Raw genomic sequence first — 27,917 nt, 5'->3', positions numbered from 1 at the left:
CGTGGTTGATAAGTAATAACAGATGAGCATTTGTAACAGATCTAACAACACTGTCTCTAAGGGTGCTCCCATTTGATTATTGCATTTTTAATTTTTATAATGTTTTTCTTTGTGTGACTTGTTGCAATGACATTTCCAGGAGGTTTAAAAAGGGATTGTTTTTAAATGATTATACTGTTTTTATTTAAATGATATAGTTTTAATAAATGTACTAGGAGGATATGACATATTAGTTGGGTACTTACATGTGTTTTTTATGATATTAACCCCTTTGCCGCGGCCGCGATTTTGAGGCAGTGCCGCACTTCCGCAAAATGGGCGGGGCCGCGTTGGCCGAAGGCAGCACTAGCGAGGTCGCGTTGGCCGATGGGAGCAAGCAAGGGGTTAAAGCTTTATGTAAACTTTTTCCTTGGAAAGCAAACAGTTTCCTCCAAGACAACACAACATTTCCTAAAATGCAGTCGGCAAAATGTACCACATCGTTTGTATGAAACCTGCTGAACTGTAAATGGTAGGAGGCAAGACAAAGGAGAGAGATGAGAGTAGAGTGATGCCCTGTGGTAAGACATCAAAGCATCAGGATGGGTGTTGCATTATTTCCCACTGCCCTCCCTCTTTGTTTGTGTTGCTTTAACCATGCACCTGACCTCATTCCCCGCTTCTGACCTTGGAATTAGGATACCAGGTTCAAGTCCTGATGTTAGTTCAACATTCTGTGATTCTGAGAAAAATCACTTAATCTCCATGTGCCTAATAAGAAAGGAGAAAAAAGGCATAATAGTCCTTTTGCCAGGCCCAAATCTTCCTTTTTAATACAAATACGTCATCCCTGGAGTAGGTCCTGGAAATTTTAGAGGGCAGGGTTCAGTGTTCTTAAAACATTGGACATGTACTTTTAAGTGTTACAAGTCCTGGTAGTGAAACACTCTTAAATTAGTTTTTTCCTGCTGTGAGGTCTACCTCTCCCATAGATTAACATTAGAGTTATCTTATTGCATTTAATAAGCAGTAATTTCCAAATGGAAGCAGGCGACCAGTTTAGGTTTGGTGTCTTTGGAATTGTAATGACAAATCCTTACTTATGATCGGATTATATATTGCAGTTTTCAAAATGGCACTTTTATTGAGTTGGCATTTTCCTGCCTTAACCATTTAGTGCCTGTAGCCGGTACCTGGGTCACATGATTGGGTCTAGCTGACAGGTTTTTTTTGTTTTTATAAAGTTTTTATTGAGAATCCAAATGAGGATGACAAAGATATAAAATTACACTTGACATGGCAATATAGTACACAAATAATTGCATGTTACAATTTACAGCATATAGTAATGTGAAGAAAGCGTATTTTCAGGTCCATTTGTACAAACGTCTAGGCTTGATTATGGTGCATAATTACTATTCAATGTGTGTCCTGATGCGAAAAGTAACAGCAGGTGTCTAAGGACTGTGAGGGGATATGGCAGTGCCTAGCGCCCCCCACCTGTTGTGCCCCGCACCGTTATGTTGGGATTGGGTTGCGGTGTCAGTTTCCTCCCTTGTCTTCAATATTTAACTTTGGAACGGCTGCCATATATCAACTGGACGTGCAGTTGTGCATATGTATCGCTGGTGGTGTTACAGTATGTCATACTGCATAACCAATCCGGCCGTGTAGGGGCCCGGTTATTACCCCATCCAAGGGCTTAGCAATCAGCAGCGCTAAGGCGACAACGCGTTCTTTAGATTTAGGAAGGTTATATATGTACCCCAGTAGTGCCATGAAGGGTGAGGGAGTGACACCATCTCGACCATATGTGAAAGTTCCACAAAAACAGTCTGCCAATAGGTCACTATCTTGGTACACGACCACGTAATATGCACGAAAATGGGCATCCGGGCAACCACATCTCAAACATGTGTTAGGACAAGAGGGATCTTTGCAATGCATTTTACTAGGTGTCACATACGCCCTCTACAAAAATGTAAAATGCAGCACCTTTTGCCAATGTTGGGGGCTACCCGGCGAATCTGAGTAGAGCATCGGCCCTATTGCGTATCCGTGGTCGGGTGCCCAAGGTTTCGTTCCCACGCTGCCCTCACTCCCATGTCCTGATCAGGAAGCATAGAGATCACTGCCTTGTACATTCTCGCCGTGAGATGGCTGCCATCTCCATCTTTTATAACCCCTGTCAATAATGTGAAATCTGGCGGTTCTAGGGATAGCAGGGAAGGTTTGCTCAAATAGTCCTCTGCAATTTTATCAGCACAAAATGATCCATCACTGTGGCATCACGGAAACAGGGATCCTCAGTGCAAGAAAAAACATGACACTTGGGTAAAAGGATGCCAAATGTCACCAGGTGGAACTTGGCCAGGGCATGCTTGAGCAAGCCTTCTCGTAATATAGGGATCCAGCCATTCCCAGCTTATGGCAATGCAGGAGAGTACAGCATACGAAATCCAGTCAATGTTTTCAGCTTAATCCATGCCCAACTAGTCGTAGATAATGTTTGAATATCATGCGGGTCATGTGGAAACCCTACTGGCAATAGAGTGTTAAGGGGCGCCGGCAGCACCACGTCCGCCTGTGGCCTGTAATATGGGATCCTGACGTCCATATGGTACCAGTGCTGGGCAAAGCTGGCTTGCGCGACCGAATAATAAATCCTGAAATTTGGGACCCCAAACCCACCTTTCTTATAAGGAAGCAGTAGCGTGTCCCAGCAGATGCGAGGATGCCTTCCACCCCACACCAGTTGTATCAAAAAAGTACGAAACTCTGTAAAGAAACTAATATACAATGGTATAGGGATATTATGAATAAGGTACAGGAAGGGCAACCATCTTTATTGTGTGTTGTACTTGTTTCGTTTTAACCATCGTACTCATTTGCTTACAAATTTCAGCATAAGTCCTGTTAGCTAAATGCTAGGGCTGACAGAGGGTGTCAAACAAACCATAGGGCCACTTGTCAGCTGTGTGCCAATACAAAAATGCTTCCTATTGCATGGATGACTTCCGTTTCCTATGTTCACAAACAGGCGCATTTCACAAGGACTAAATCTACTCCAAAAAAGATGGATGCGATTCTGTGTGAAATGAGTTCCAGGCAACTAACCTGGTCATCAAAGTCAGGTCAATAATTTATGTTTGCCATATTCAGGTATGTTAGCCTAAGTGCCCCAACGTGTTTGCTTGACTTTTCAAAGCATTATGCCTCTATTTGTTTATTTAGAATGTTTAAAAGGCTGACCTTCCGCCCCCGCTCGCCACTATAAAATAACAGCACCTTTCTTGCCAGGGACTGGCACCAGTAATGAGTGCCAATTTTGTTCCAATTGGGAATCAACATGTATTGCTCTAGGATTCTATCACCAGGCTTCGGAACCAGGAAATCTAAGTTACAAACTGTGATTTGGCCACTTATTTCATACACCTCTGCGTCCGTCACCAAGAGTTCAAAGTGGAGCCTTGAAATAAACTGACCGAACGCCATATGCATGATTAGGCAGCTGTTCCATATTAACTGCACACACACAGTGCACAATCAGATTACTATACTGACGAGCCCTGTATGATTTAAAGTATTGATTTAAAAAGCACAATAACATCCAGTTAGTCTAAAAGCACGACAGCACTTGCGTCCTTGCCTCCACATTACTGGCCTCATATTTCTACCCCGCTCTTTATCAGACAGAAAGGCACTGCCAGGGCCGAAAACACCAAGAAGGCCATAAAGTAAGACACTATTTTTTTTTTTATTCAAAATTATTTTATTGAAAATTTTACAAGTGTAATACAATACAGTACAGTAGTGATGCGGGGGCAGGACAAACGATCTCAATGCACAGTTATGTATATCGACATTGGCATTAATGACAATTGGCATTGCTTAATTATTGCTTGGCAGGTGGTTGTTGCCCCTCAGTACTGTTGGCAGAGAGAGAGAGAGAGAAAGAAGAAGAAGAGAAGAAATGAGGGGGGGGTGGAGGGGGGGTGTATACCAGTGGTGTGGTGTTGGTCTACGGGGGTTTGTGTGTTCCAAGGTGTGAATCTAGGGCGGCCCACATTTCCCCTTTGGCTGTGTGGCTCGCTGAGTGTATTGCGGTGATGTTGTCTGCGCCTCTCAGGAAGGTTACCCAGTTGAACCACCTCTTAAATGTTGCTTTGCTAGTGTTCTTCCAGTTCGCTAGTATTGTCTTGACAGCTGCTGTGAGCAGAAGGTCCACTAGTTCCCTATCCTCCTTGGATTTTAGGTCCGGAGCTAGAAAAGGTGTGGCTATTCCTTCGAGGTCTCGTTGTATGTTCCCTTCCACTATTGTGTTAATGAACGTATACACTTTGCTCCAAAAGACCTTGACCTTGGGGCATTCGTATATGATGTGTGCCAGATCCCCTTTCTCTTTATGGCAGTTCCAGCATTTGTCGGACTCTGTTGTGCCTTCATGCAGCTTGTCGGGCTGGCGTCCAGAGCATTCTGTGCAGTTGCCAGAACTTTGTTTGCGCTAGTTGAGGGGATACTTTATTCATGGACGCTGAGACCCAGAGCTTGGATTTCTCCTCCTCGCTGAAGGTCCTGTTGTGTCTTGTTTCCCAGAAGGACATGGTTTTGGTGTTTAATGTTGACGTGCGGGGGCATATGAGTCTGTATAGATGAGCTGTTTGGTGGCCTCTCTTGTTTAGGTTTTGCGTGTATTTGATGATGGAGGGGGTCTCTTTGGAGAGGTTTGCTTTGGCTATGGCTGCTTTGATTTTAAGAAATTTGTAGAATTCGATGTTTGGAATGCTGTGGGTGGTTTTCAGCGTTTCAAATGTGAGCGGAGCATTATCCTTTTCTAGCTGAGCAGGTGTTGTGATACCTCTCTCATACCACTCTTTGTTTGCCAGTGTCTTACCTCTGTACGTTATTTTTGAGTTATACCAGATCGACTCCCATTTTGACCTTTTGATGCTCCGTTCCATTTTTTTGTCTACTTTTAGGAGTGCTATCCTAGTGTTTTTGAGCACGGCATTGTTAGCCTCTGGATGCTTATTGGCTGTGAGTACTGCTACCGGGTTGGCCCCCCCAGGATGTCTCTCTCTAAATCAAGCCAGACTCGTGTGTAGTCTGGAGTTGGGTTGATCCAGTGTATACCTTGTTTTGCCAGACATGCTATTTGGAAGGCCCTGAAGTTCGTCATGTTCAGCCCCCCAGTTCTTTCCTTAATCTTAGTTTTTGCAGGCTTATTCTGGCTTTCTTCCTGCTCCACAAGAATGTGTTGATCGTTTTATCGAGTTTTTTGTGGAATTCCTCCGTTAGTGTTAGTGGCAGCATGCTGAGCATGTACTTGAGCATGGGAGTGATCATCATCTTGATGGACTCTACTCTTCCCCACCAGCTAATGAATTTGGGGCTCCAGGACTCTAGTTTTGCTTTGATTGTCTTGAGGATGGCCTCTTCGTTGTGGTCGAGGGTCGACCTTAGGTCTCTGCCAAAGAGGAGGCCGAGGTATTTTAGTTTTTTTTTTTGCCACGTTAGTCCCGATGTGCCCAGTACTTGTTGTGTGACAGTTCATGGGCTTGCACTCAGACTTTTCCCTGTTTAATTTGTAACCTGAAACTGCGGCGTATTCCTCAATTGTTTGCATTAATGCTGCTATTGAGGTTTCGGGGTTGTTGTTTGTGATCACGATGTCATCCGCATAGGCCGCTAATTTAACTGTGTTATCCTGACTTGAACGCCTGTTATCTGCGCGTTATCTCTGATCATGGAAACGGAGGGGTTCCACATCTAGTAGGAATAGGCCTGGGGAGAGTGGACAGCCTTGCCTTGTACCTCTCTCTAGGGTGAAGATTTCTGATGTGCCCCCGTTGACTACTACCCGGGCTTTGGGGTTATTGTATAGTGACATCACCATGCTATGGTATCTGGCTCCTAGTCCGAATGTGTCCATGCACAGGTCCAGGAAAGGCCATGAGACCCTGTTGAAGGCTTTTTCTGCGTCTAGCGCGATCATGACTGCTTTTTCTTGGCAATTGGCTATGCGGTGTATGAGATGACATAGGAGTCTCGTGTTATCCTGAGAGAGCCTATTTTTTAGGTATCCTACCTGTGATTTGTGGATGAGGTGGGGCAGGAACATGTTTAACCTTGCAGCCATTATTTTGGCATATATTTTGCAGTCGACGTTGATGAGCGATATCGGGCGGTAGTTTTGTGGGAACTGCAGGTCCTTCCCGTCCTTGGGAATGACTATGATGTTGGCCTCGGCCATTGAGTCGGTCATGCTTCATTTTTACGCACAGAGCTTGAACACCTCGACCATGGTGTCCTTCAGCTGGTGTTGGAATTGCTTGCAGAATGCTGCCTTGTACCCGTCAGGGCCAGGTGCTTTGTTTGGTTTTAGGGAGCTTATTGCCATTTCTACTTCTGCTACCGTTATCACTCCTTCTAATGTTTCTCTTTGCTGGTCTGTGAGCCTAGGAAGGTTGAGTTTCTCTAGCAGACTCGCACCTCCGTCTATTGCTAGGTCCTTGTCAGCTGTATATAGTTCTTTGTAGAAGTCTTTGAAAACCTCTAGGATTTGTTTGTTTGATGTGTGTGTTTTGTGTGTTTTGTCTGTTATTGCTGCTATGGAGTGTTGTCTCTGCTTTGCTTTCAGATATCCTGCTAGAGCCTTCCCTGCTTTATTGGCCGAGCACAGGTTTATGGATTTTTATTTGTTAATCCATGTGCCGGCTCTTTCGCTCAGAATTCTATTGAGTTCATACTTCCTTTTGGTTAGCTCTGTGAGGGTGTTTTTGTCTGAAAGGTTTGTGCAATGGCCTCTTTCTAGTGCTTTGATCTGATTCTCTAGCTCTGTTATTTTTTTGTTCCTTTTTTTGTTCATTCTAGATTTAATGTTTAGGAGTCGCTTTCAGTGCTTCCCACAGGGTTCCTTTGTCTATCTCTGCCGTGTCATTGAAGTCAAGGTATTCTTTAATTGACTCCTCTATTTCCGCTATGTTGGCTGGGTATTCTAGGATGTCGCTGTTTAGTCGCCAGCTGCGGCTGGGCTTCTCATTGTGTTTGCCGCTGATCGTGAGGGTGATGTGTGTGTGGTCTGAGATTGTGATTGGGCCAATCTCTGTCGAGTCGGTGAGGTGTATGTGAGTGGTAGACATGAGGATGTAATCTATTCTGCTATATGAGTTGTGCGGGTGTGAGTAGAAGGTGACCACCCACGCCGCCACTGGGAGACGATCGAGGAAACTTTTTCCAGGTTCACGATTTTGGAACCTACAAACAACAGTGTGAGGAGGAAGCGACACGACTTCCCTTACCAGAAATTCAAAGCACCGGAGCGTGAGATGCCACCAATGAGGGATTTCACATTAACCTTGCCGTGAGGTTTGCTGAAGACTCTTGAACCATCATAAAAGAAAATCTATACACCCGTACTTATTATCACAGAACCAACAAGACAAGCAGAAAACTCAACCTTCAGAAATAGGAGATATAAACGCTGGTTATGAATTTGGAGGATCCAGGCGTGCGCCACCGGTGCTAACTTTAGTCGCCCTGAAGAAACTCCCTGGAAGGGAGTGAAACGCGTTGGCTGATTTTGTTGTAAATTGCACGGTGACTGCTTTTAAAGGAATGAATAATAACGAATAAAGAACTTTTCTATATACACAGTGACAACTTTTCTGGACTTCTTTTTTGTGAGCCCCCATAGAAAACCAAACAAAGTACCTTTGATCTGGAAAGCACAGTGACGCCAATTAGTAGCTGACGTCGGGGTTTGCGGCACAAAACTTTACAAACTTTTTGGAACTGGGTTCTAGGTGCGGCATCGCAGGGTCGGCTGCTACATTCTTTGTGCTTATCATTCGTGAGTAGAAGGTTTATTCTCTTGTGCTTGGGTGTTGGAGTCTCCATGGGCCTGCTACCTCTAGTTTGGCACAGAGGATTTTGAGGGTGCTCTGTTCCTGTGGTCCGTGGCTGGTTCTGTGTGGATGTCTGTCTGTGGCATTATCTATGGTCTGGTTCATGTCCCCCTCTAAGATCAGTAGTTCACCCTGGGGGATGTTGCTCAGTTTGTTCTCCACCCCCACCCAGAAGGCTTTGTTTGCCGAGTTGGGCCCATAAATGTTGGTTACGTGAATCGACTCCTCACCTCTTTTCAGGCTTGTGATTAGTACCCTTCCGTTTGTGTCTGTGTTGTATTCCTGTATCGCGAGTTTGGCTTTTTTGCTTATGATTGTAAAGACCCCTCCCTTCTTGTGCACTGCTGGTGAGCATACTGTCTCTCCTATCCATTTCGCTTTGAGGCGTTCCGCGTCCTCTTCAGAGACCCTGGTCTCTTGGAGGACGTATATATCCCCTTTGAGTTTCGCTAGATAGTCTAGGGTCTTCCGGCGCTTTATGGGGTGGTTGAGGCCCTTTACATTGAGAGACACCACTTTGATATCCGAGAGTGGCTGGGTGTGCGTTTGTGTAGTCATGGTGGTTTGTCTGTTTCGCTAGCTCTTATGGCGTGTGTGATTGCGTACCACCCTGTGCGCTGTTGGTCAGGGTCTGGTAAGTTGATTGGCTCCCCCCCCCCTGGGAGATGGACAGGAGATAGATAAGGGAAATTATAGAAAGTATGTGAAGACAATAAGGTGCATCTAACTGTGCTGTGCGGCTCCCCGCTCCTACACCCCCACCCCAACCACCCCCCTCCCCCATGTCATCGTGCTGTAGGCATGCGACAGCAAGGGTCCTACCTCCCTCCGTCATCCCCGAGTCTCTTTTCCACCTCCTGCCCTTCCCTTATAAACATCTTATCTCCGGTGGCAAAGGATATGCCGTGGTTCTGGCCTCTTCGTGAGGTATCCGTTGGAATCTTCGCCTGGGTGACTTGTTGATTCTGTTGCCGCTTGCGGGGTAGCTACAATGCCATGGCTTAAAAGCAGTTCCGTGCCTGTTTCCTTGAGGTAGATCTGTTGTTTCCTTGAGGTAGCTCCGTTGTGTTGAGGTGGATTGTCTCTGCTAGTGTCCTCCTTCTGGCCCCCCTTCAGAACCATCTGATGAAGCTCTTCTTTTCGCTGCTCCTGAGCTCTGTGCCTCCATTTCCTCGGTGTCTGGGCCTTGTAGGTATCTTTGCAGCTCTGCTGGTTCGTCAAAGATCTTTGAACCTCCCCTGTCAGTGATTCGCATTCTGGCTGGTCCGGCGAAGTTGAAAGTTATATTCGCTTTCCGGAGTCTGTCCCTGAGTGCCAGGAATCCTTTCCTTGTCTCTACCGTTAGCTTAGAGAAGTCCTGTGTTATGATGATCTTCTGACCATTCCATCTCACGTTTTGGCCTTTCCTAGCGAAGCCAAAAATGGCGTCAGTGTGGCTTGCTCTCAGTGGTTTGCATATGATCGGCCTCGGGCCCTTCCCCTGCGGTTGTTTTAAGGCTGGTATCCTGTACGCCTTGTCCACCTCAAAAGGCCTGTCGAATTTTAAGCCAGTCAGCTTTGGTATTAGGTCTTCTAGTAGTACCGCGCATGAGCCGGTTGTGTCCTCCTCGCCTTCTGGCACACCCAGGAGTCGGATGTTCCCCTTCCTGCTCCGGTCGTCTTGCTCCGCCAGCATCTTTAGTAGATCGCTGGTTGTTTTTACCACGTAATGCATGTCTCTGTTTGTTCTGGTTGTGTTATCTTCTAGATCGCTTATCCTCTTTTCGGCCACGTCAATCCTGCCGTTCATTTTGCTCTGATCGGCTCGTATGGCTGTGAGTTCCATTTGTATATTGTCTATGGTTTTTTTTGTGGCTTTTGCAAGTTTGTTGCCCTCATTTATCTTTTGAGGAGCGTGTCTAGTGTTATTTCGTTATTATTGTTGTTTTCCAGCTTCGATGGGGTTTCGGTTGGATCTTTTCTGACTTTCTTGTTGTCGCTGGCGATTTTGTCATCTCTACCTGCCATTTTGTCAAAGCCCCTTCTTGCTAGGTAGGTGCGCAGTCTATCGTCTTCCTGTTGTCTTGCTGGGTGAGCTTTGTTGCTTCTTGCGCTCCCGGTGACCTTGCTTGCGGGTTTGCTGTCCAGTCTGAATCTGCTTGGCCACCTTATCGTCCTCGACCGGTCTTGGCGAAAGCCAGCTCGTTTCTTTGCAGGTACTGTGTGTGTCCTTGGGTTATCTGCCGCTCACTCCAAAGGTGGCCTTGGTATTACTCGTGTGGTTGTGTGGCTGGGTAGTGCTAGCGAAAAGGGAGCTCTTCTGTCGCTGTTTGCTACCTTGTTTCTCCGCTGCTTGCTCTATTCTGTTAGTCCGTACGATGGCTGTGCTGGCAATACCCAGTTCCGGTTTCACTTGTTGCGCCCTTCGTCTCACGCTGCTTATTACAGTATGTCAATTGCGAACGTAGCCAGTGCTGGTTGCCTGCTGGCTTTGCCGTGGTTGGGTCCGTGCTTCTTTGGCCTGGCCCCGAGACTATGTTAGTGCCTTCCACCATGCCTGTTTGTAGCCTTTAGGGACTGCTCTCCCCTTGCTGGGCGTGCCGTGCGACCTCTCCGTGTGATCGGTGCACTGCCGGTTGAGTTGTGATGGGCAGTCAGCTCTTGAGGCTCGGCTCGCACTACCTAGCAGGGGGGTGGTGCACAGTGGGCACTCTGAGGCACTAATATCTCTTATTGCTGCTTGGTGAAGAGTTGCCTCTTTCCGCTTGTTTGTTTGGCCCCGCCTTCCTACTCCCCAAAATGGCCGCTACCAGGGTTGTAGTAGGTTAGTTTCGGTTTCGTTTCTCTTGCCGATCCGCTTTTGCCGGCTTTTGCGCGGTCTTACCGGCTGTATAGGCTTCGCTCGGTCAAAACTCCGCGACCAGACCTCCGCTGCTGCTTTTGCGCGGTCTTACCGGCTGTATAGGCTTCGCTCAGCACTCCTCACACTTGGCTGGTTACTCTTGCATATGCTCGCTCCCTGCACTGGCTCGCGCTCGTACTTGCGGTGAGTTCGGCTTATTTCTCTGCTGGGCGGGGTGCACAGTAGGCACTCTGAGGCTGCGGGTACGGTGCGCTCGCTTCCGGCTGTGCCGCTCTAGGCACTGATGTCTCTTGTTTCTGCCTGGTAAGGCGTTGCCTCTTTCCGCTTGTTTGTTGGTCCCGCCTTCCTTCTACCCAAAATGGCCGCTACCATGGTTGTAGTAGGTTAGTTTTGGTTTCGTTTCTCTTGCCGATCCGCTTTTGCGGGCTTTTGCGCGGTCTTACCCGCTGTATATGCTTCGCTCGGTCAAAACTCCGCGACCAGACCCCCGCTGCTGCTCTTGCGTATGCTCGCTCCCTGCGCTGGCTTGCGCTCGTACTCGCGGTGAGCTCGGCGTTATTGCTCTGCTCCTCCGTTATATGCAGCCATTTTGGGTTCTCAGCGCTCCTCACACTTTGGCTGGTTGTTCCTGCTTCTTTTATTTGAGGGCTCTGCTTCTATCCCCTTCCTCTGCTCTGATGTTTCCCACGTCCTTTGCTCCTTTTGTGGCCTTTTTCTCGGGCAGTTTCGCTGGTTTTTTTTGCCGTTCTTTGGTTCAGGGTAACGGAGGTCCCGGACTTAGGCGTCTGCCTGCATTGCCGTCCAAGCCACGCCCTCCAGTAAGACACTATTTTGAAGAGACATTTGAAGGTGCTGTTCATCTCCATAAGTATGTAGGGGTCACCAGCAGCCGGCAGACCCTTAGCAGCCACGACAGATCCATGCTGGCTAGGGGTTTGAATGGAGGGGCAACACTAGGTGATACTGACAGGAAAGGACATTACAGGAGGAAGGAGGGAAGGGAGTGGCAGTGGCAGGAAGATATGTAGACGGGAGAATGAGGGGCGACACATCTTAATTAGGCCGGGGGGAACCGCCCTGTTCCAGAATGCAAGACACAGAATAGGATAGGTACGGTCTATCGGAGCGCACAGGGAAGGGTAGGAGAGCACAGTGTTTACAGATCTGATGTGTGAAGAGAGCCCGAGGAGTGAGACGAAGTGGATCAGTGGGAGGTACCCATCCGAACGATTATTGGTAGGAGGGCAGAGGTAGGAAACAAGTGGCAGGATGGCAGCATGGGTAGAATTCAGGGACGGGGTGATATTTTGGGGGTCACAGGAGCTGAGGGAAACCATAGTGCTTCTGATAGTCATAGGGGAAAGAGGCCAATAAGAGGAATGGGTGTGGGTATGAGAAATTAAATCAGTAAGAGGGGTAAAAGAAAATGGGCGGCAGCAGGAGCATAGTGGTCCTAAAATTGACTAGAATGCCATTTCCAGGAGTTGAACGATAAGTTAACGTTTTAACAGAGAAAAGTGTCTACCGTGAGTTGCGTCTCCTGTAAGGGGAAAGAGTGCTATTGTGCTCAGAGGGTTACAGTGGTAGTGTTGGAGATTTGCATGTGATATTGGATGGATATTCAATTATAATTACCACTTATGCCTCGTTATGTGTCGTTCAAGCAGTATTGCTTTCACAGTTTTCTTGAAGATGATTCTTGATGGGTTAGTCAGTATCTTTGGTGGCAGACAGTTTGAGCTCCTGATTGCTCTGCCGGAGAAAGAGCGAGTATGGGTGTTTTGTTTCTTGAATTGAGGTGGAGCCAGCAAGTCTGTACTTCATGGGGTGCATGTCTTTCCAGTGCTCAATAGCTTTTTGCAATGCATTTCAGGGTATCCATAAGAAACTGTCCGCCAACCCAAACGAGCTCAAGAACTACCGCCCCATCTGTTCCCCTTTCCTGCCAAATCCTCGAAAAGGCCATCAACCACCAAGTCACTGAATGCATGGAGAACAACGATCTTCTGGACTCATCCCAATTTGGATTCTACACGAATGACAGCACCAAAACTGCCCTGATTGTAGCCCTCGATGACATCAGAATCCTCCTAGACCAGGGTAAAGCAGCCGCCCTGATCCTCCCTGACCTCTCAGCTGCATTCACCACCATGTTCCACCACACCTTGATCAGGAGGCTTCATCAGATTGGAGTCCAAGAGGATATCCCCTAAAGGAATGCATCCTTCCTCACCGGAAGAACACAGGTAATCCGCCTTCCACCTTTTACATCGAAACCCAAGAACATCATCTGCGGCATCCCTAAAGGTTCATCCCTCAGTCCTACTCTGCTCAACGTCTACATGACTCCCCTGACCAACATCGTTAGAACCCATGGACTGAACATCATGTCCTACGAAGATCACACCAAGCTCATCTTCTCTCTATCGGAACACCTATCCACCACGAGCCCAACTTTTGATTGTGCATGACCAGCGTCGCTCACTGAATGGGCATATCATGCAGGTCAGGACAGACCGTCTTTTCCCCATAGGGCCACTCACAATCCCTTCTGCAGCGAGTCTCAGCCTCGGAAGAAAACCACACGTTGATAACATGTTACAGATAATGCTCACTGAAGCATAAGGGTCTGGCTCAGCTTTTGCGCATTGGTTTGCTAAAGGGAGTTTCTGAGCATACACGCTGGCCACTTATGCTTTTGAAAAATATACCACGTGTGTGGCACATACATTGCGGGTGCACTCACCGGACATGTGCGCTAAAACCGTGGCATCCGCAGGAATGTGCCTGCTTCTGCTTTCTGTCTGCCCTCTCTTCCAGTGCAGCACTCTAGACATGATACTGGGGAAGGTGCCATGCACAGGGGAAACAAATATGCCTCCTGTCTTCCTTCACCCAAGTGCACAGTCGTTCATGCATTGCATGATCCTTGGTGTTCATCATTTAATTTCTACCTCCAAATGGGGGCTAGAGGCGCAACGGAAAGCCTCCTTTCCGTTTCTTCTACCACTCGTTTAGCCACCTGTGCCTGATTTATGCTCACACAGTGCCGATTATTTGTTTATGCCTACATATCAGGTGACAAGGTTACATCTGTGCATTTGGCACGAGTCGCAGGTAATTTGACCACATTCCTCAAACCCGTTGTGAGCTGCGCTGGTTCCGGTGCACTGATGGAGTGATTTTAAAGTACTTTAGTTGCACACGAGCTTTCTGCCAGACTGACCCACCTTTGGGAAATTCCTTCTGTATGTACCATCTCGGATGCTTCACTCAAATAACCACCCTCAGCTGGATGTTCCCAAGTACAAAAGTAAATAACACAGCAAAGAACCTTGTGACGTTGCAGTCAACCATATTGGTTGCAGAAACCAAATGTGCCTCCACCTGGAGACAGTAGAAGTCTGCTGAATGCCACGGACATATATGAGTTCACAACGTGATCTATATAAGTGCACATTATAATGTACCTAACCTTAGTTTTCATGGGGTGTATGCATGTAAATAATCACTACGAAGTGGGAAGAGTTGATTACAACAATATCTATAAAACTACTAGTTGATCCTGGCTTCAGTTGAAGAGGCAAAGGAATATTTATGACATTTATTGTTTGTTTCAACAAAAATTCACATTAAACACCACAATGTTGGCGTATATATTTACCTAATTTCCTCAGTCGTTCTATAAGTTTAGCCTCTCTCAGGCTTTTGGGGCCAGCTTCTACACCTCCTCGTGGCTAGAAAAAAGGAGATAATAAAAAAAAAGGTCAGACTGTGTCTAGTTCTGCAGTTATAGCTACATTTCACGTAGAGGCCATGGATCAGATTCCAAATAGATTTTACTAAAGTCATCTATAAACAGGCTTTTCAGTGCTCAGATATTCCCCGGCTAGACTCTGGTTGTGCTGTGACGTTATTATAAGGCATGGATCCACTACATAAGTACACATTACAAGTGAGCCTTGGAATTTGTGAATCGCTTACCATCATTTTAACATGAAAGGGAATCTATCCCTTTAATTGTCGATCCTCCTTATTTCTCTCTCAGTGATACTCGAGTTCGGCATTGTCTGCGTCCAAAATGCACACAAATACTAATTTGCCAATTGAGATAAAAGAATCTCTCACTGTACATTCTAAATCCATGCATGCACACTTTAGCAAAAGGGACGCCAGAGTTCTAGACGGACCCAAAACATTTCGAGTGGTTTCACACGACTGTGACGTCAAGAGGAAGTTGGTCACCAAGGATCACAATACCTTTTGTTGCTCCTATTCTCCAAGCAACAGGAATGATGTGTCCCATTGCCCAGCATGCCCTCGGACCATTGCCACTCATGAAAACAGTAGCTTGCTCTGCGTGATGTGAACCAAGTTTTTTTCAACACAGTGAAGTAAGCATTTTTCTCGTTTTCTATACAGCAGACACATAAGTAACAAGCTTTGGCACGGCCAAAAGGTCTTGCCTATGCAAGAGCTATTGGTTTTGCTAATGTGTTTTAGTCATATTGTACACTGGCTTGGCGGTTGTCTGGCATTGCTAAAAGTTACTGGTGTTGAAGAGAGTGGAGTGTCTTAAAGTGGAGTAACGCAGAGTGGTGTAGAGTGGAGTAAAGTGGCGTGGAGTGACCTAGAGAGGATTGGGATGGCGTAGAATGTAATTGGGGGTTGTGGAGTCAAGTGTCGTAGAGTGGGGTTTGAGCAAAGTGGAGTGGATTGTCGTGGAGTAGAGTTGAGTGGCATAGAGTGGAGTGGTGTAGAGTGGACTAGAGAAGTAATATGTTGTATAGTGGAGTGGAGTATAGTGGAGTAAAGTGGCATAGAGGGAATTGTGCGGAATGGTGTGGAGTAGAGTGTCATACAGTTGACTGGCAGAGTGAAGTAGAGTGTTATAGAGTGGGGTGGCATAGAATGGAGGAGCGTAGAGTAGAGTAGAGTGGTTTAGTGTAGTGTCAGAGTGTCTTAGGTTGGAGTGTCATAGATTGGGGTGTCATAAAGTGGAGTGCCGCAGAGTAGAGTGAAGTGTCGTACAGTGAAGTGTCATAGAGTGAAGGGTAGTAGAGTGTCCTTGAGTGGAGTTATATGTAATAAAGTGGTGTTGAATGGAGTGGCGTGGAGTGGAGTGGAGTGGAGTGGAGAAAAGTGATGAAGAGTGGGGGGTCTACACTACACTACACTACACTTTCGTGGGCAAGACGAGTGTCCTACCTGCTGGCCCCGAGTCTCCCGCACTTGCCACCAGCTTCCCTCCCTCCCGCCGTCGCAGCCTACAGCCACCAGAGGCCGCAGTGCGGAGGGGGGATCTCTTCCGGACTACTGGTCCCAGACGCCCCAGCGGCAGCGGAAGCCGCAACACGCACTCTTTGCGCCAGGAGGCGCATTAAAAAGGGACACAGCCCCCGCGTCGCGGGAACATGCGTGGGCGTGCGCCAGGCTAAGCCCGGGCAAAGGGCGGGCCGTCTGTGGCCGTCCGAGGCCAGAGGAGGCCGGGCTGGGCCACCCCCTTTTACCCTCCTGAAAAGGTACTTTGTATTGAACTTTTCCTTTTGGGTTGATATCATGACCCACTAATTGCTGATTTGACTGTCTAGGACGACTCGAATATCAGACTATAGACTATTACGTACTGGTGAGAAAGGAAGGAACTAATTTGTTTGTATACTGTGATCCACAACAGGGAGAGCCTAATTACCAGCTTCCCTGTGGAAGGCCAGTGCTAGGGGATAGTGTAGTAAGTGTAAATTCTAGCATCCCCTCCGAGTTTTACTATGTCTAAACCACCGAAAACGCGCTCGGCCACAAGTAAAGCACACTTACCTTGTACACCTAACTCTGTAGGCTTAGAGCCAAATGTAGTCCTGTCTCGTAAATTAAAACCCACCGCGATTGACTTGATGTTGAGGAAAGTTTCAGGGGAGATTGAGCATATGGAGAGGAGCCTGTCCACTTCCCCAATACCTATCCTAGTCACACCCACACAACCTAGGGATCTAAATACATCAGAAATTTCTCAAATTGAGATACTGGGAAACTCAACTGAGGGTATCCCCTGTGCGCAGTTGGTAGTAGAGACAGGGACAGACACCATTTGGGACAGTACTACAGTCACACGCAAAACATCCAAACAACGGGGCGGCAGGAAGGGCCAACCTAGAAAAAACAAACCAACTACAAATGCACATCGACTAAAAGACAATAATGATGTGATTACTGTAGAAGTAGCGCCACACTACTCAGGCCCACCAGGTTGGATGGACGAGGTAATTGGAGACCTAAAAAAACACCTGGAAGTCCTTATCATAAGCCAGCTAAAACCAATTATTAGCAGGCTTGATAAAATTGCAAATGAACTGACTAAACAGGGCAAGTCAAAGGGTCCCACAAGTAGTAATGTTACCCCAGACCCTACTCAATCAACCACTACCCCAGTTGGTCAAATGGTGGGTAAAAACAATTGCGTTAGTAATGTGCAATGCACCATCGCACAAGTACACGATTTACCAGAGAGGGGAAGCAATCAGAAGGAGAGCAATAAGAACATAGATAAGGCTCAACAACATATATGTACGCAAACGGGGCAAACAGGGAATCTCATAACCCAAGATCTGTCTCAAATAAACAAAATAGGCCACCCACCAAATGATAGACCAGAAAACCTTCCACCACACATAAACCTGCCCCCTGAAGCATGCCCTTATGTCATTGTCTTTGCTGGGGTACCTGAACTTAGGGCTGCAGAGAAAGAATCACATTCAGAACTGAAAAACAAGCTTATCAAATGGCTGAATATACATAGGCCCTTGAAAGGTGGGGAATGTGGGGAGATCCTTCATGTAAGACGAGCTAATTGGCTAGGTGGTAGAAGGAAAGACATTACAGGGGACTGTATTGTGGTGAATTTTAGGGACACCAATCTAGTGGAATATATATACTAGGTAACCCAAACAGGAACCAGACCAGTACCATACGCACTTTACCATTGGGATACTTTTATCCAGGGAGACGGATTTTTCATACTCAGACCTACCCCAACCGTAGTATAGGAAGGGCACCAGCCAGACAATGGGCCAGAATGCATGACCAAATAGGTCAGTTTATACCAAACCTAAATTTCCCCCAGTGGGCAAACAGATTCAGTCCGCTACAATCTCTTGATGAAAACGACTGACTACCCCCACTAGGAAATTGCCCAGAAAGGGTGGGTACAAGGGTGGGAATTGAACACAATGAAAAGGGGACCAGGGAAAGCCACGAAGTAAAGAGAACGGAAGAACCCCAAACAACAACGGGAGGAGAGGGCGACTATGGGGTGACGCAGCCAAGGAAGGTTGAGCCCAGGCCAAATGACCAGGATCCCAAGGGAGGAAAATCAACTAGGGCAGGGCTTCTTCTACTGTCTTGGAATATAGCGGGACTGGGGGGGAAACTTGAAAATGAGGATTGGAGGAAGTACATCTGCGGCTTCCACATAATAGCTCTTCAGGAGACGTGGGCGGCTGATTCCTCACCCTACCAGTTAGAGCAGAAGTCTTCAAACTTTTTTACTCTGAGCCCCCCCTAAGCAAAATGTTTTGAGGTCGGGCCCCCCTCCAAAGCTTTATGGCAAGGATTGGGGGAGCGGGATGGACATGGCTGCGTGCAGGGAGCAGGGCTTATGAGATGATTTCAGGAATACTTTTTCTATTGCTTATGAACCACACCAAATATGAAACTTATAAAACAGCAAATGCATCAAACAAAAACAGATATCACAAACAAACTGCTCCCCATAATTGGGGTGTTGTGAGCCCCTCACGCTCTTTGACCCCAATGCAACTATACTTGCTGCACTAATGATAACTGCAGTCCTGAGTAGCAGGCTACCTCCTCTGCCTCTTTTACCTCTTCCCCACCATGATGGATCATCACCTCTGTCCTATGCTTGAAAGGACAATACGCTTGGATGCCCCTTTTTTTAAAGGTAGACAGTCTAAATTGTGATGCAGTGGGCCCCCCAAATTCCTGGGCCCAAGTCCTTCTGCATCTACTCCTTTATGATAACCAGCAGTGGCCACTTACACACTTGGCAACAGTACCAGCTTCACTAATGTCCCTTTAAAAAAAAACCTTAATTGTCCCCTTCTTTGGGGTATCTCTCCGAAGAAGGGGTCTCTGGCCATTTGTAAACATTTGCATTGAGTGCTCACTATTCTGGGCCTTCTCTTTGACAATATCTATGAATCTCGATCCTTTCCTCTGTCTCCTAGACCATTTCTGTGAGGCCCCAAGGATCGAGAGGATTAGGGCTCTGCATCTGAATGCAACCCTACTGGCCTTCTACCAGCCACCCCATGGACTCAGCTTTCACACAAAAAACTTCCCCTGAATGGTAATACTGACTTTGACATGCCTGTGCCTAAAATTGAAGTGGGTGGTGGTAGTTCAGAAAGTTAAAAAAGAAACAGCCCTACTTACCAGCCATTAATTGATTGAGTCACTTAAAGCCAGGGCCACTGGAATTATGAGTTTCTGCAGCAGCAGCGCTTTCCACATAATTATCAGTTTACTGCATTTGCTACATAATCTCCAGATTTCAATGACAAAAAACTTGATTCTAGCTCAAACGGAACAAAACATATTCACAGTGCTTTCTGCCACAGGCTGGGACTTCTTAGCATTATAAACAGGGCCATTGGAATTATGCGGCAGGAGATGGCCAAATTATGCAGCATGGTTGACTAAATTCTGCAGCAAGCAAAGGTGAATTATGCTGCATATTTTGTGATAGCATTACTGCACTATTTTGTTTGCTATTTTTACACTTGTTAATATTGTACTGGCCTTTATTACCCCTCATAAGTACCACATTAACACCCACATATAGCAATAAGCAACAGAAAGGTGACCAGTCAACCTTTAGAAAGGGTCTTCCACCGTGAGGTAACATGTGTTGCTGCATTTTTTAATCTGCAAATTATGCAGCAGACGATGGATTATGTGGCAAATGCGGGAAAACCATAACTATGCGCTGTAAGTTCAGGGTGAGCGTGAAAGTGAAGGGTGAGAATGAGGACAGTGGCGGTTCGTCCATTGGGGGCGTTGGGGCGTTGCCCCACTAGCCATGGACGACCGTCACGTGACATCACTGTGTTTGACACTGACTGCGCATACCAATTAATTTATTACGAGCGCAGACAGTTTCGGAGTGAGTCACTAACTGCATGATGTCATTTCGATCGTGGAAGGGTGGGGGCGGGCCTGTGAGGCAGTGAGTGGCAGGCGGCTGGCAGATAGCAGGCGTGGCAGGGAGGGCAGCAGCAGTGTGTGCGCATTTAGGACAAGTCATTTTTTTGACTTGCCCTCGCATGCGCACACACGCAGTAGCCCCTTCCCTCCTCCTCCTCCTCTAGCGCGAACACAGGCAGAGACCCGGGGGAGCCGGGTCTCATTATGGGCAGTATTAGCCCTGCTCGTTAACCAATCCTGGCGCAGTGGCGATGTTATGCTGCGCCAGGATTGGCTGAGTTACCGCCGCGCGTGCCGTAGAATTTAAACTAGGCCCACCACAGGCACGTTCCAACTTCCAGCGCTGTGTGTGAGAGACCCTTCTCCCAAGGGTGGATTATTTATAACCCCTTTCCGCATCGGAGGAACCTCTGCTCAGAGTAACCATCTGTGGTGTCTGCAGTACCAGTGTCACAATGCCTGCCTCGCACCGCCCGGTGTTTAATCTGCGATGCGATCTTGGTTTATGTGCAGCAGCCGTTTCCAGGTATTAAAATTCTGCTCTGTGTTCGCTTTAATGTCCTGCAGTGCAGTGCAGATATTAGTGATCCTTCTTATGGCTGCGCGCTGTGTGCGTTATTACAAGGGCATACAGCACTGCGAAGCCCTGTGACATGGCGAGGAGGCGGCAGGCGCACAGGTCCCGGGCCGCGCATGAACTGTTCCCAATTGGGCCTCGTGTGGTGGGTCACAGGCACAGCACTGACTATCACTCCCGGCATAATGTACATTAACTTTATTAAAGATCTCCGTATCTGGCGTGGCGGCTCATGCGCTTCTCGGACTCAGAGAGCAGACAGAGGTTCAAAGGAGTACCAAGGCCTCGTGCTCCAGCGTTTATTCCCAGGGTCTTTGAAAGTTTACATTAACTTGTGGCAAGACGTGTCTCGTCTTTTTAATCCGTGCCACACGCAGGGAGATGGCTGGGCGCTACTCTGAGGACAGATGCCGCCAGTCGCTCGCAGTACTGAGCATATAGAGTGACCACAGAAAAAAAAACTCAGGCAAAGGAGAACTATGACAGTCTGTGCACATCGCACCTGCAGGCTCATACCGGAGGCTGGCTGCTGACAGTGAACGAAAGTGCCAACCTGTGAAGCCTCTGTCTTCCGTATGCTGCACAGTTCGGCATCTACAGCTGCAGCCGTTCGAGATAGCCTGGGCTGCGCTCTTCAGTGCTGACCAGACTGTCTTGCCGCCGTAGAAATCCTTTCAAGCACGAAATTGTGAGTAGTATTATGTTATTGTGCATGTGCAATTATTTTAACTCGAGTTACACACACTATCTAAAACGGATCTCACACACACGTCATATCATGCTGAGGATGTGAAGCTTGCACCGCACCGACTGCACATGATGTGCGTCACATGTTGTATGTAAAATCTTTCTTTGCAATCCTCAACTGTCCGTAGCTGGGTGGAGACCTCATTTACCCTATTTGTAAAGGCTTTCCTCCCCAGTCTAGTTTTGACCTTTGTTGGGATTTCGACAATGAGGCTTCCCAGGGCCCCTTTTTCATAACCTCTTCTGACAACACCAATTGTTCTTTTTATGGTATGCTTCCCCTGGTGCTCTGAATCCATGGTGTTAGCCTCTGTCTAGGGGAAAGCATCGCAATGTACTGACAGTGTGTAATCACACTTTCCCTTCCACAAGCAATAACAAAATGGCTGCCATATATGTGTCGGTATTCCAAAAATCTAATTGATGATGTTTTATTACTCAGCGTCTTGTTTGTGCACACGATAACGATGCAGGAAGTGTGCATCTTGTAGTTCCCACTCCCGTACATAAGCATGAATCGGCCACGAAGGCATCTGCTCTAACCAGGCCAGGTTCACTTTCTGTCTGGGAGGAACATTGTGTGAGGGGAGAAGTGTGATTTCCGAATGATTGTTACTTCATAAATAGAAAGTAAACCTCCCGACTGCCACGTAGAATGTTATTGTTTTAAGAGTACAGTTTCATAGGCGAGAGTAATCGAGTCAGCTTCAAGTGAAGTGTCCTGCAATGCAGACAGTCTGAGCTCAGAGGGCACTCAGAGCAGTAAAGTACACAGGGCAGAGGACTCATTCATCCTAACGTGTTCGTGTTGTGATTTCACTTCTTAATTATGTATTTTCGTATGTGTCATGCTTTATTACAAAATGCACATGGAAACGGAAGGGACCTTTTTTAAAGCCTAAAGTGATTTGTTTCCTGTTGGTTTATGTGACGAATCACAGTTTACAGGTGTATTTTTTTCAATCCACAAATAAGAACAGATTAGAGAAATAACCCTCAGATGTTTGCTGTGCTTTTGGAACTGATAGCGGCGTTTGGGGGCACAAAAGCTGAACATCAAAGCCAAAATAGATCTACGTGAATAAACAAACACTTAAACCAGGTTCCTAAATTTTTCCTTTGCATTCTTTCTAAGCCGTACATTTTGACCAGGATTATTAATTACCATTGGGTCACCTGTATCGTTACGAATTAAGCAACTCTTGGCTCAATTGAAGCGAAAATCACAAATGGCCCCTGGGCGTACAACACAGAGCAGAGCCACAGACCTCCCCTGCTTGCCAACCGGTCCCTTAACAAGCCAACCTCAGTCAATCATTGACCCTGTGGGAGGCTGCCCAAGGGGCTAGTTTACTGCTCACTGTGGTAGTGCAACTAGCTAAAAAGAGTCTAAATAAGAACCGGCTAATCGTGTGTTACATATTTGATTAATAGGACCTCGGGACATGGGTTAATAGTGACTCAGGGAAATGGTTAATAGAAACTGCTGCTTAGTGATTCTGAAGGAACTGTTTAATAGGATGCTAGGGAACTAGCTAATAGCGCTCCATGTAGTTGGTAAATAGTGCCTCAAGAAATTGGTTAATAGGGCCTCAAGGAGTTGGTTAATAGATACTAATCGATCTGGTGGTTAAAAGTATCTAAAAAAAACTGGGTGATAGTGTGTGAGAAAACTTGCTAATAGTGTCTCGCGGAATATGCAAAACATTTCCTGCAGAACTGGGTATCCGAGTATCATGCAATTAGTTAATAGTGTCCCAGGGAATAATGTAGTAGTGTGTCATGGTGACATTACACTTATACCCAACTTTTACGCCTCACTACTTTCAAATGTCACCAGCCGCCACTGAATGAGGACTGAGTTGTCTGAATGCAGGGTGAATTTCCAGACACTTGAAGTTAATCAGCATGTTATTGGCGGGGCGCAGGGTTTCAGATATAAATTAAACTATTGCTATTAAGGAATTAATCAGGGAATCGAGGGTGAAGGAAATAAATAATGTGCTGATCCTGCAACAAACTTCTAGTCTTATGATTAGGGTTGCCAGCTCATTATTTTGATGTTGCAGACGGCACAAAAATAAACAGTCACCTAAAGCCCTATTTTCAGCACTTATCTGTGCGTACTTCGAAAAGCAAATGTAACAGACAGAAAGTCTCATTACAAATGAATACATACTTTTTTATTTAAGACCCTATTTAGTGTTAAAGCAAGGTCTTTGAAGGCTCTTTAAACAAACATGGCTGGCATTTTTTCTATTGGCACCCCTTTTTGTATTCCTTTTCATGAAATGCATCTTCACACTACAGCAGTAAGTTTAAAATGCAAATGTAAGGAATAGGCAGAGTCTGGGCCCAGGGGGTACTGGAAAAAGAAAAAAAAAACTAAGCTAAGGTAACCAATTTCCAAATGTATGCAAATGGTCTTTAAAGACCTGTGAAAAACTTGGCTGTGCTGGAGTCTTAATAAGACTCCAGACACTGCCCAGCCGAGCCCCCAGCAGCATACCAACTGACCTCTGGCCCCGGGGCACTGAGGCCTTCAGAGTAAATGAAGACAGCCTGGAAATGCAGCAAATAAACATCACTGCACTTCCAGGCGTCTTCATTAACATGTGCTGGCAGAGGCCTTTGCGCCCCCCTGGGAACCCATCCACGCCACCCCAGGGGGGCGCGCCCCACAGTTTGAAGAACTGTGAGTTAGAGGGTTATAAATGTTTCTTTGTCCCAGCCCAAGAAGGCAGATCGGGCAGAGCAAAGGGAGGGTTAGCCTTGTATGTAGATCTTGATTTAAAAGGCACATGGACACAACCACCCTGGACCTCACATACTCTCCAGGCAGCGCTATTCCAAGGGCAAGGACTGAGGTTGTTGATATTAAATTTCTACAATTCAGGGCCTGTAGATGGGATTAACGCAGTTATTCAGGAACTAGAGAGTAGATTAAATCAAGAAACTGAGCAAAGGAAAGGGGGTGGGGAAGCAATTGTCCTGGTTATGGGGGATTTTAATTGTCATCTTTGCCCAAAACTTTTCCCTGTAAGCTCGGACTGGTCAGCCTGCCCGATAGAACACGGACCACATTTTGAGCATAATAAGGAGGGCACTTCATTAATGAAGCTACTAGACACTTATGCCCCCACACACACAATAGATTTGGTGGTCCCGGGAAAAGATGGTACTCTTATACCTACATTCAAAGGCAGAGGCTGCTCATCCATTATAGATTTTATGATAATATCTACCTTTGCTAAGAAACAGGTTAAAGAGGTGAGAATGGACTGGAGTTCTTTTAGTGACCACAACCCCCTAATTCTCGAATTTATATATAATGGTCTCTCAGTAAGGAGTGATCTGGCAGACACCGAGATGAGGCCAACGGATCAGGGGAGACGATTAAGGTGGTCAAAAATCAATGCCCAGGAATTCTATAGAACCCTAATAGTAAAAGGCAATAAACAGATACAAGATTGCTTAGAACCCACAGTGGAGGGTAGTGAGGTGGTCTCAGCGTTTGAGTCCCTAACCATTCTGGTTGATGCTTTATTGAAAACTAAAGGACCCACAAAGAATTCAACACAACCACGATGGTTTGACACTAGTTGCTCTCGGGCACTGAGAGACCTAAAATTCTGTCTTAAAACTGTCCCGAGGGACAAGCAGAAAATAGCCCTCTGCAGACATATTTACAAAACTAAGGTCAAACAAAGGAAGATCACGCTCCAAACGGAAGTATGGGCTGATCTGAGGGAAGCAGGCAAAAACAGGGACTACAATGAATTTTGGAAAATTATCAATAGGCCGTTCTTTCAAGACAGTAGTGCACCTGTAATTAGTACTAATATACTTCCCGAGCAGTGGGTTACCCATTTCAAGGGCCTTTATAATCACCCCTGCAACACAGTTTCGGTAGAGGGTTGGGAAGGGGTTCGGCCTACGGAACTAGAATTTTCATTACAAGAAATTACTGACGCTCTTCAAGGTCTGACTCGAAACAAGGCCCCAGGGCCTGACGGTACGCCACCAGACCTTTTCCTAAGCAACATTGATCTCTGGGCACCCATTATGACCAGGGTATTAAATGCAGCCATAAAATCCGGACTCCCACGATCTTGGTCTACAGCATTTATTTATTTATTTATTTAACTTATATCGCGCAACAGCTACCTAACAAAGGGTTTCCCGGCGCTAATGATTCAGTAGTAGATAACAGGACAGGCATTTTCAGATGTTGAATAGCCAGGTTTTTAAGGCTTTCCTGAATTTCATATAACTCACCTCAGAACGCAATGCGTGTGGCATAGCATTCCAAAGTGAGGGTCCAAGAAATGCAAAGGATTTACCAGCCATGCGTGATAGTTTTATTTTAGGGATAACAAAATGATTGGCTGTTGCAGATCTCAGAGTCCGAGAGGGATGATAATCGAGGACTAGTTTTTGTAGATACTTGGGGGCTTTTTTAGTGAAGATCTTATGCATAAAGCACAGGGATTTAAATTTGATCCGGTTCTCTATTCTCATCCAGTGTAGCTCTCGGATGTATTTGGAGGTGGATGAGGAAATAGGGATTTTCCATAACAGTCTTGCCACTGCGTTTTGCACTGTTTGTAGTCTGCGGATCGTTGCCTTTTTTGCCCCCAGATATAACACATTACCGTAATCAAGCCTAGATGTTATTAAGGCATTGATGAACGTTTTCTTAGTGTGTTCGGGTAGCATCCAACAGATCTTTTTAAGCCATTTTAATATTGCAAAGCAAGTGGCCGATGTCTTCACAGCTTGCTGATGCATATTCAACGAGTCATCGACAATGACACCTAAATTTCGAGCCTGCGTAGTTGGAATCGGGGGAGTACCCATTTCGGATGGCCAATGTTGGGGTCCCCAAAGTTCTTTATTTTTTCCCAGGACAATTAACTCGGTCTTATCACCGTTCAGTTTGAGAAAGTTTTCTTGCATCCACCCTGCAATCTTTCCCAATCCTAGTTTTAAGATAGAGGGATTATCACTTTCCGCAGAGGAAAGAGAGAAGAGAAGCTGAGAATCGTCAGCATAGGAAAACATTTGCAATCCAGTCTCTTCTACTACTTTAGCGAGCGGGCTCATGTATAAGTTAAAAAGTAGCGGGCTCAAAATCGAACCTTGTGGTACTCCATGTTTAAAAGTCAGGGTGTCTGAACAGGCAGATTGAGAGAAGACTTGAAAAGTACGATTTTCCAACAATGATTTAATCCAGTTAATGGCAGCACCACGAATGCCTATAGAGTGGAGTGTCCGCATAAGTACTGCATGTGACACCGTATCAAATGCGGCAATGAGGTCAAGAAGCACAAGTGATGGGAGGGCAGCAAGTCGTGTGTGGTTATAAATTCCGCGAGAGACCCGTGAACATATTTCTCCAGAATTTTTGTAAAAATGGGCAGAAGGGAAATTGGCCGGAAGTTGGAGGGCAGGTTTGGGTCAGCATCAGCTTTCTTCAACAGGGGATGAATCATTGCATGCTTCCATTCATCTGGCACATGTTCTTCCTGAAGGGATTTATTTAGAAGGTTGGTGATGTTAGTCATAGCTTTCCTATTAAGTTGTTTTAAGACTGAGCATGGCAAAGGGTCTCTAGGCGAACCCGATTTGATCGTATTGAGTAAATTAAGCATTAATTGCCCCTATCTTCAAGAAGGGGAGTAGGGACAATCCTCAATGCTATTGACCAATATCGCTCATTGATGTGTCAGCTAAACTACTGGGTAGGGTGGGTTTAAACCGCCTTACAGCATGGACAGAAGAACATCATACCCTAGCAGACACCCAATATGGATTTAGATCGGGTAAATCAACCAGCGATCAATGCCTCAACCTCTATCTATTAGTTGCTAAATATACAAAAGCTAGCAATGGAACAGTTTACATGGGATTTATGGACTTGGCCGCGGCCTTTGATAACGTGAACAGGAATAAACTCTGGGCCCTGATGAGTAACCTGGGGATTGATCCCGGACTTATAAACATTTTAAAAGAATTACATTGGAACACCACTGCTAAGGTCTTCTATAGTGCGGGGGGGAGTACTGATCCCTTCCCGTGCACTAGCGGAGTGAGGCAGGGGTGTATCCTTGCTCCCTTTTTATTCTCATTGTACATAAACGACCTTGAAAGAACATTGGTCACCCTGAATACTGACTGCCCCAAAGCAGGAACGCGTCATATACCGGTACTGTTGTACGCGGATGCCGCGGTCCTGCTTGCACGAACAGCATTGAGTTTGCAACATCTTGTTGATGGATTTGTGAAGTTCATGGACAATTTAGACCTGTCCATGAACTTGAGCAAATCCTTTGTGATGGTGGCGGGCAAAAAAACATCTAAGAAATATGTATTTAAAATAGGGGCCCACATTCTAGAAATCAAAACCACCTTTTCCTATTTGGGCCTTCTACTCGATGGGGTGATTAAGTTTGATTCCTTAATTGAGGAAAGGTGTAGAAAATTGGCTTCTGTAAACGGTGCGATATTAAACTTCGCCCGTAGGCTGTGTCGCTGGTCACCAGAACAAGTAATGAATTTATACAGAGCCGTAAGCACTGCAAAGGCTATCGACGGGGCAGAGGTCTGGGGCTTTAGGGAGGTAAAACAATTACAAGTA

The 27,917-nt window shown here is 46.3% G+C and overlaps 1 protein-coding gene across 1 annotated transcript in view; it reads right to left on the bottom strand.

Annotated features, from left to right (window-relative positions):
- Nucleotides 1-27,917, bottom strand: part of ARG1 (arginase 1) — a 305,104-nt gene that overhangs the window by 184,803 nt on the left and 92,384 nt on the right. Inside the window, exon 2 of the mRNA XM_086927039.1 lies at nt 14,393-14,465. Within this exon, the coding sequence (XP_086783165.1) occupies nt 14,393-14,465 (73 nt within the window). The remainder of the gene's footprint in view (nt 1-14,392; nt 14,466-27,917) is intronic.

This window comes from Lissotriton vulgaris, chromosome 6, assembly GCF_964263255.1.
Source record: "Lissotriton vulgaris chromosome 6, aLisVul1.2, whole genome shotgun sequence".
Taxonomy (NCBI): Eukaryota; Metazoa; Chordata; class Amphibia; order Caudata; family Salamandridae; genus Lissotriton; species Lissotriton vulgaris.
Note: the sequence above shows the minus strand (reverse complement) of the source record. Positions and strands in the feature narration are given on the sequence as shown.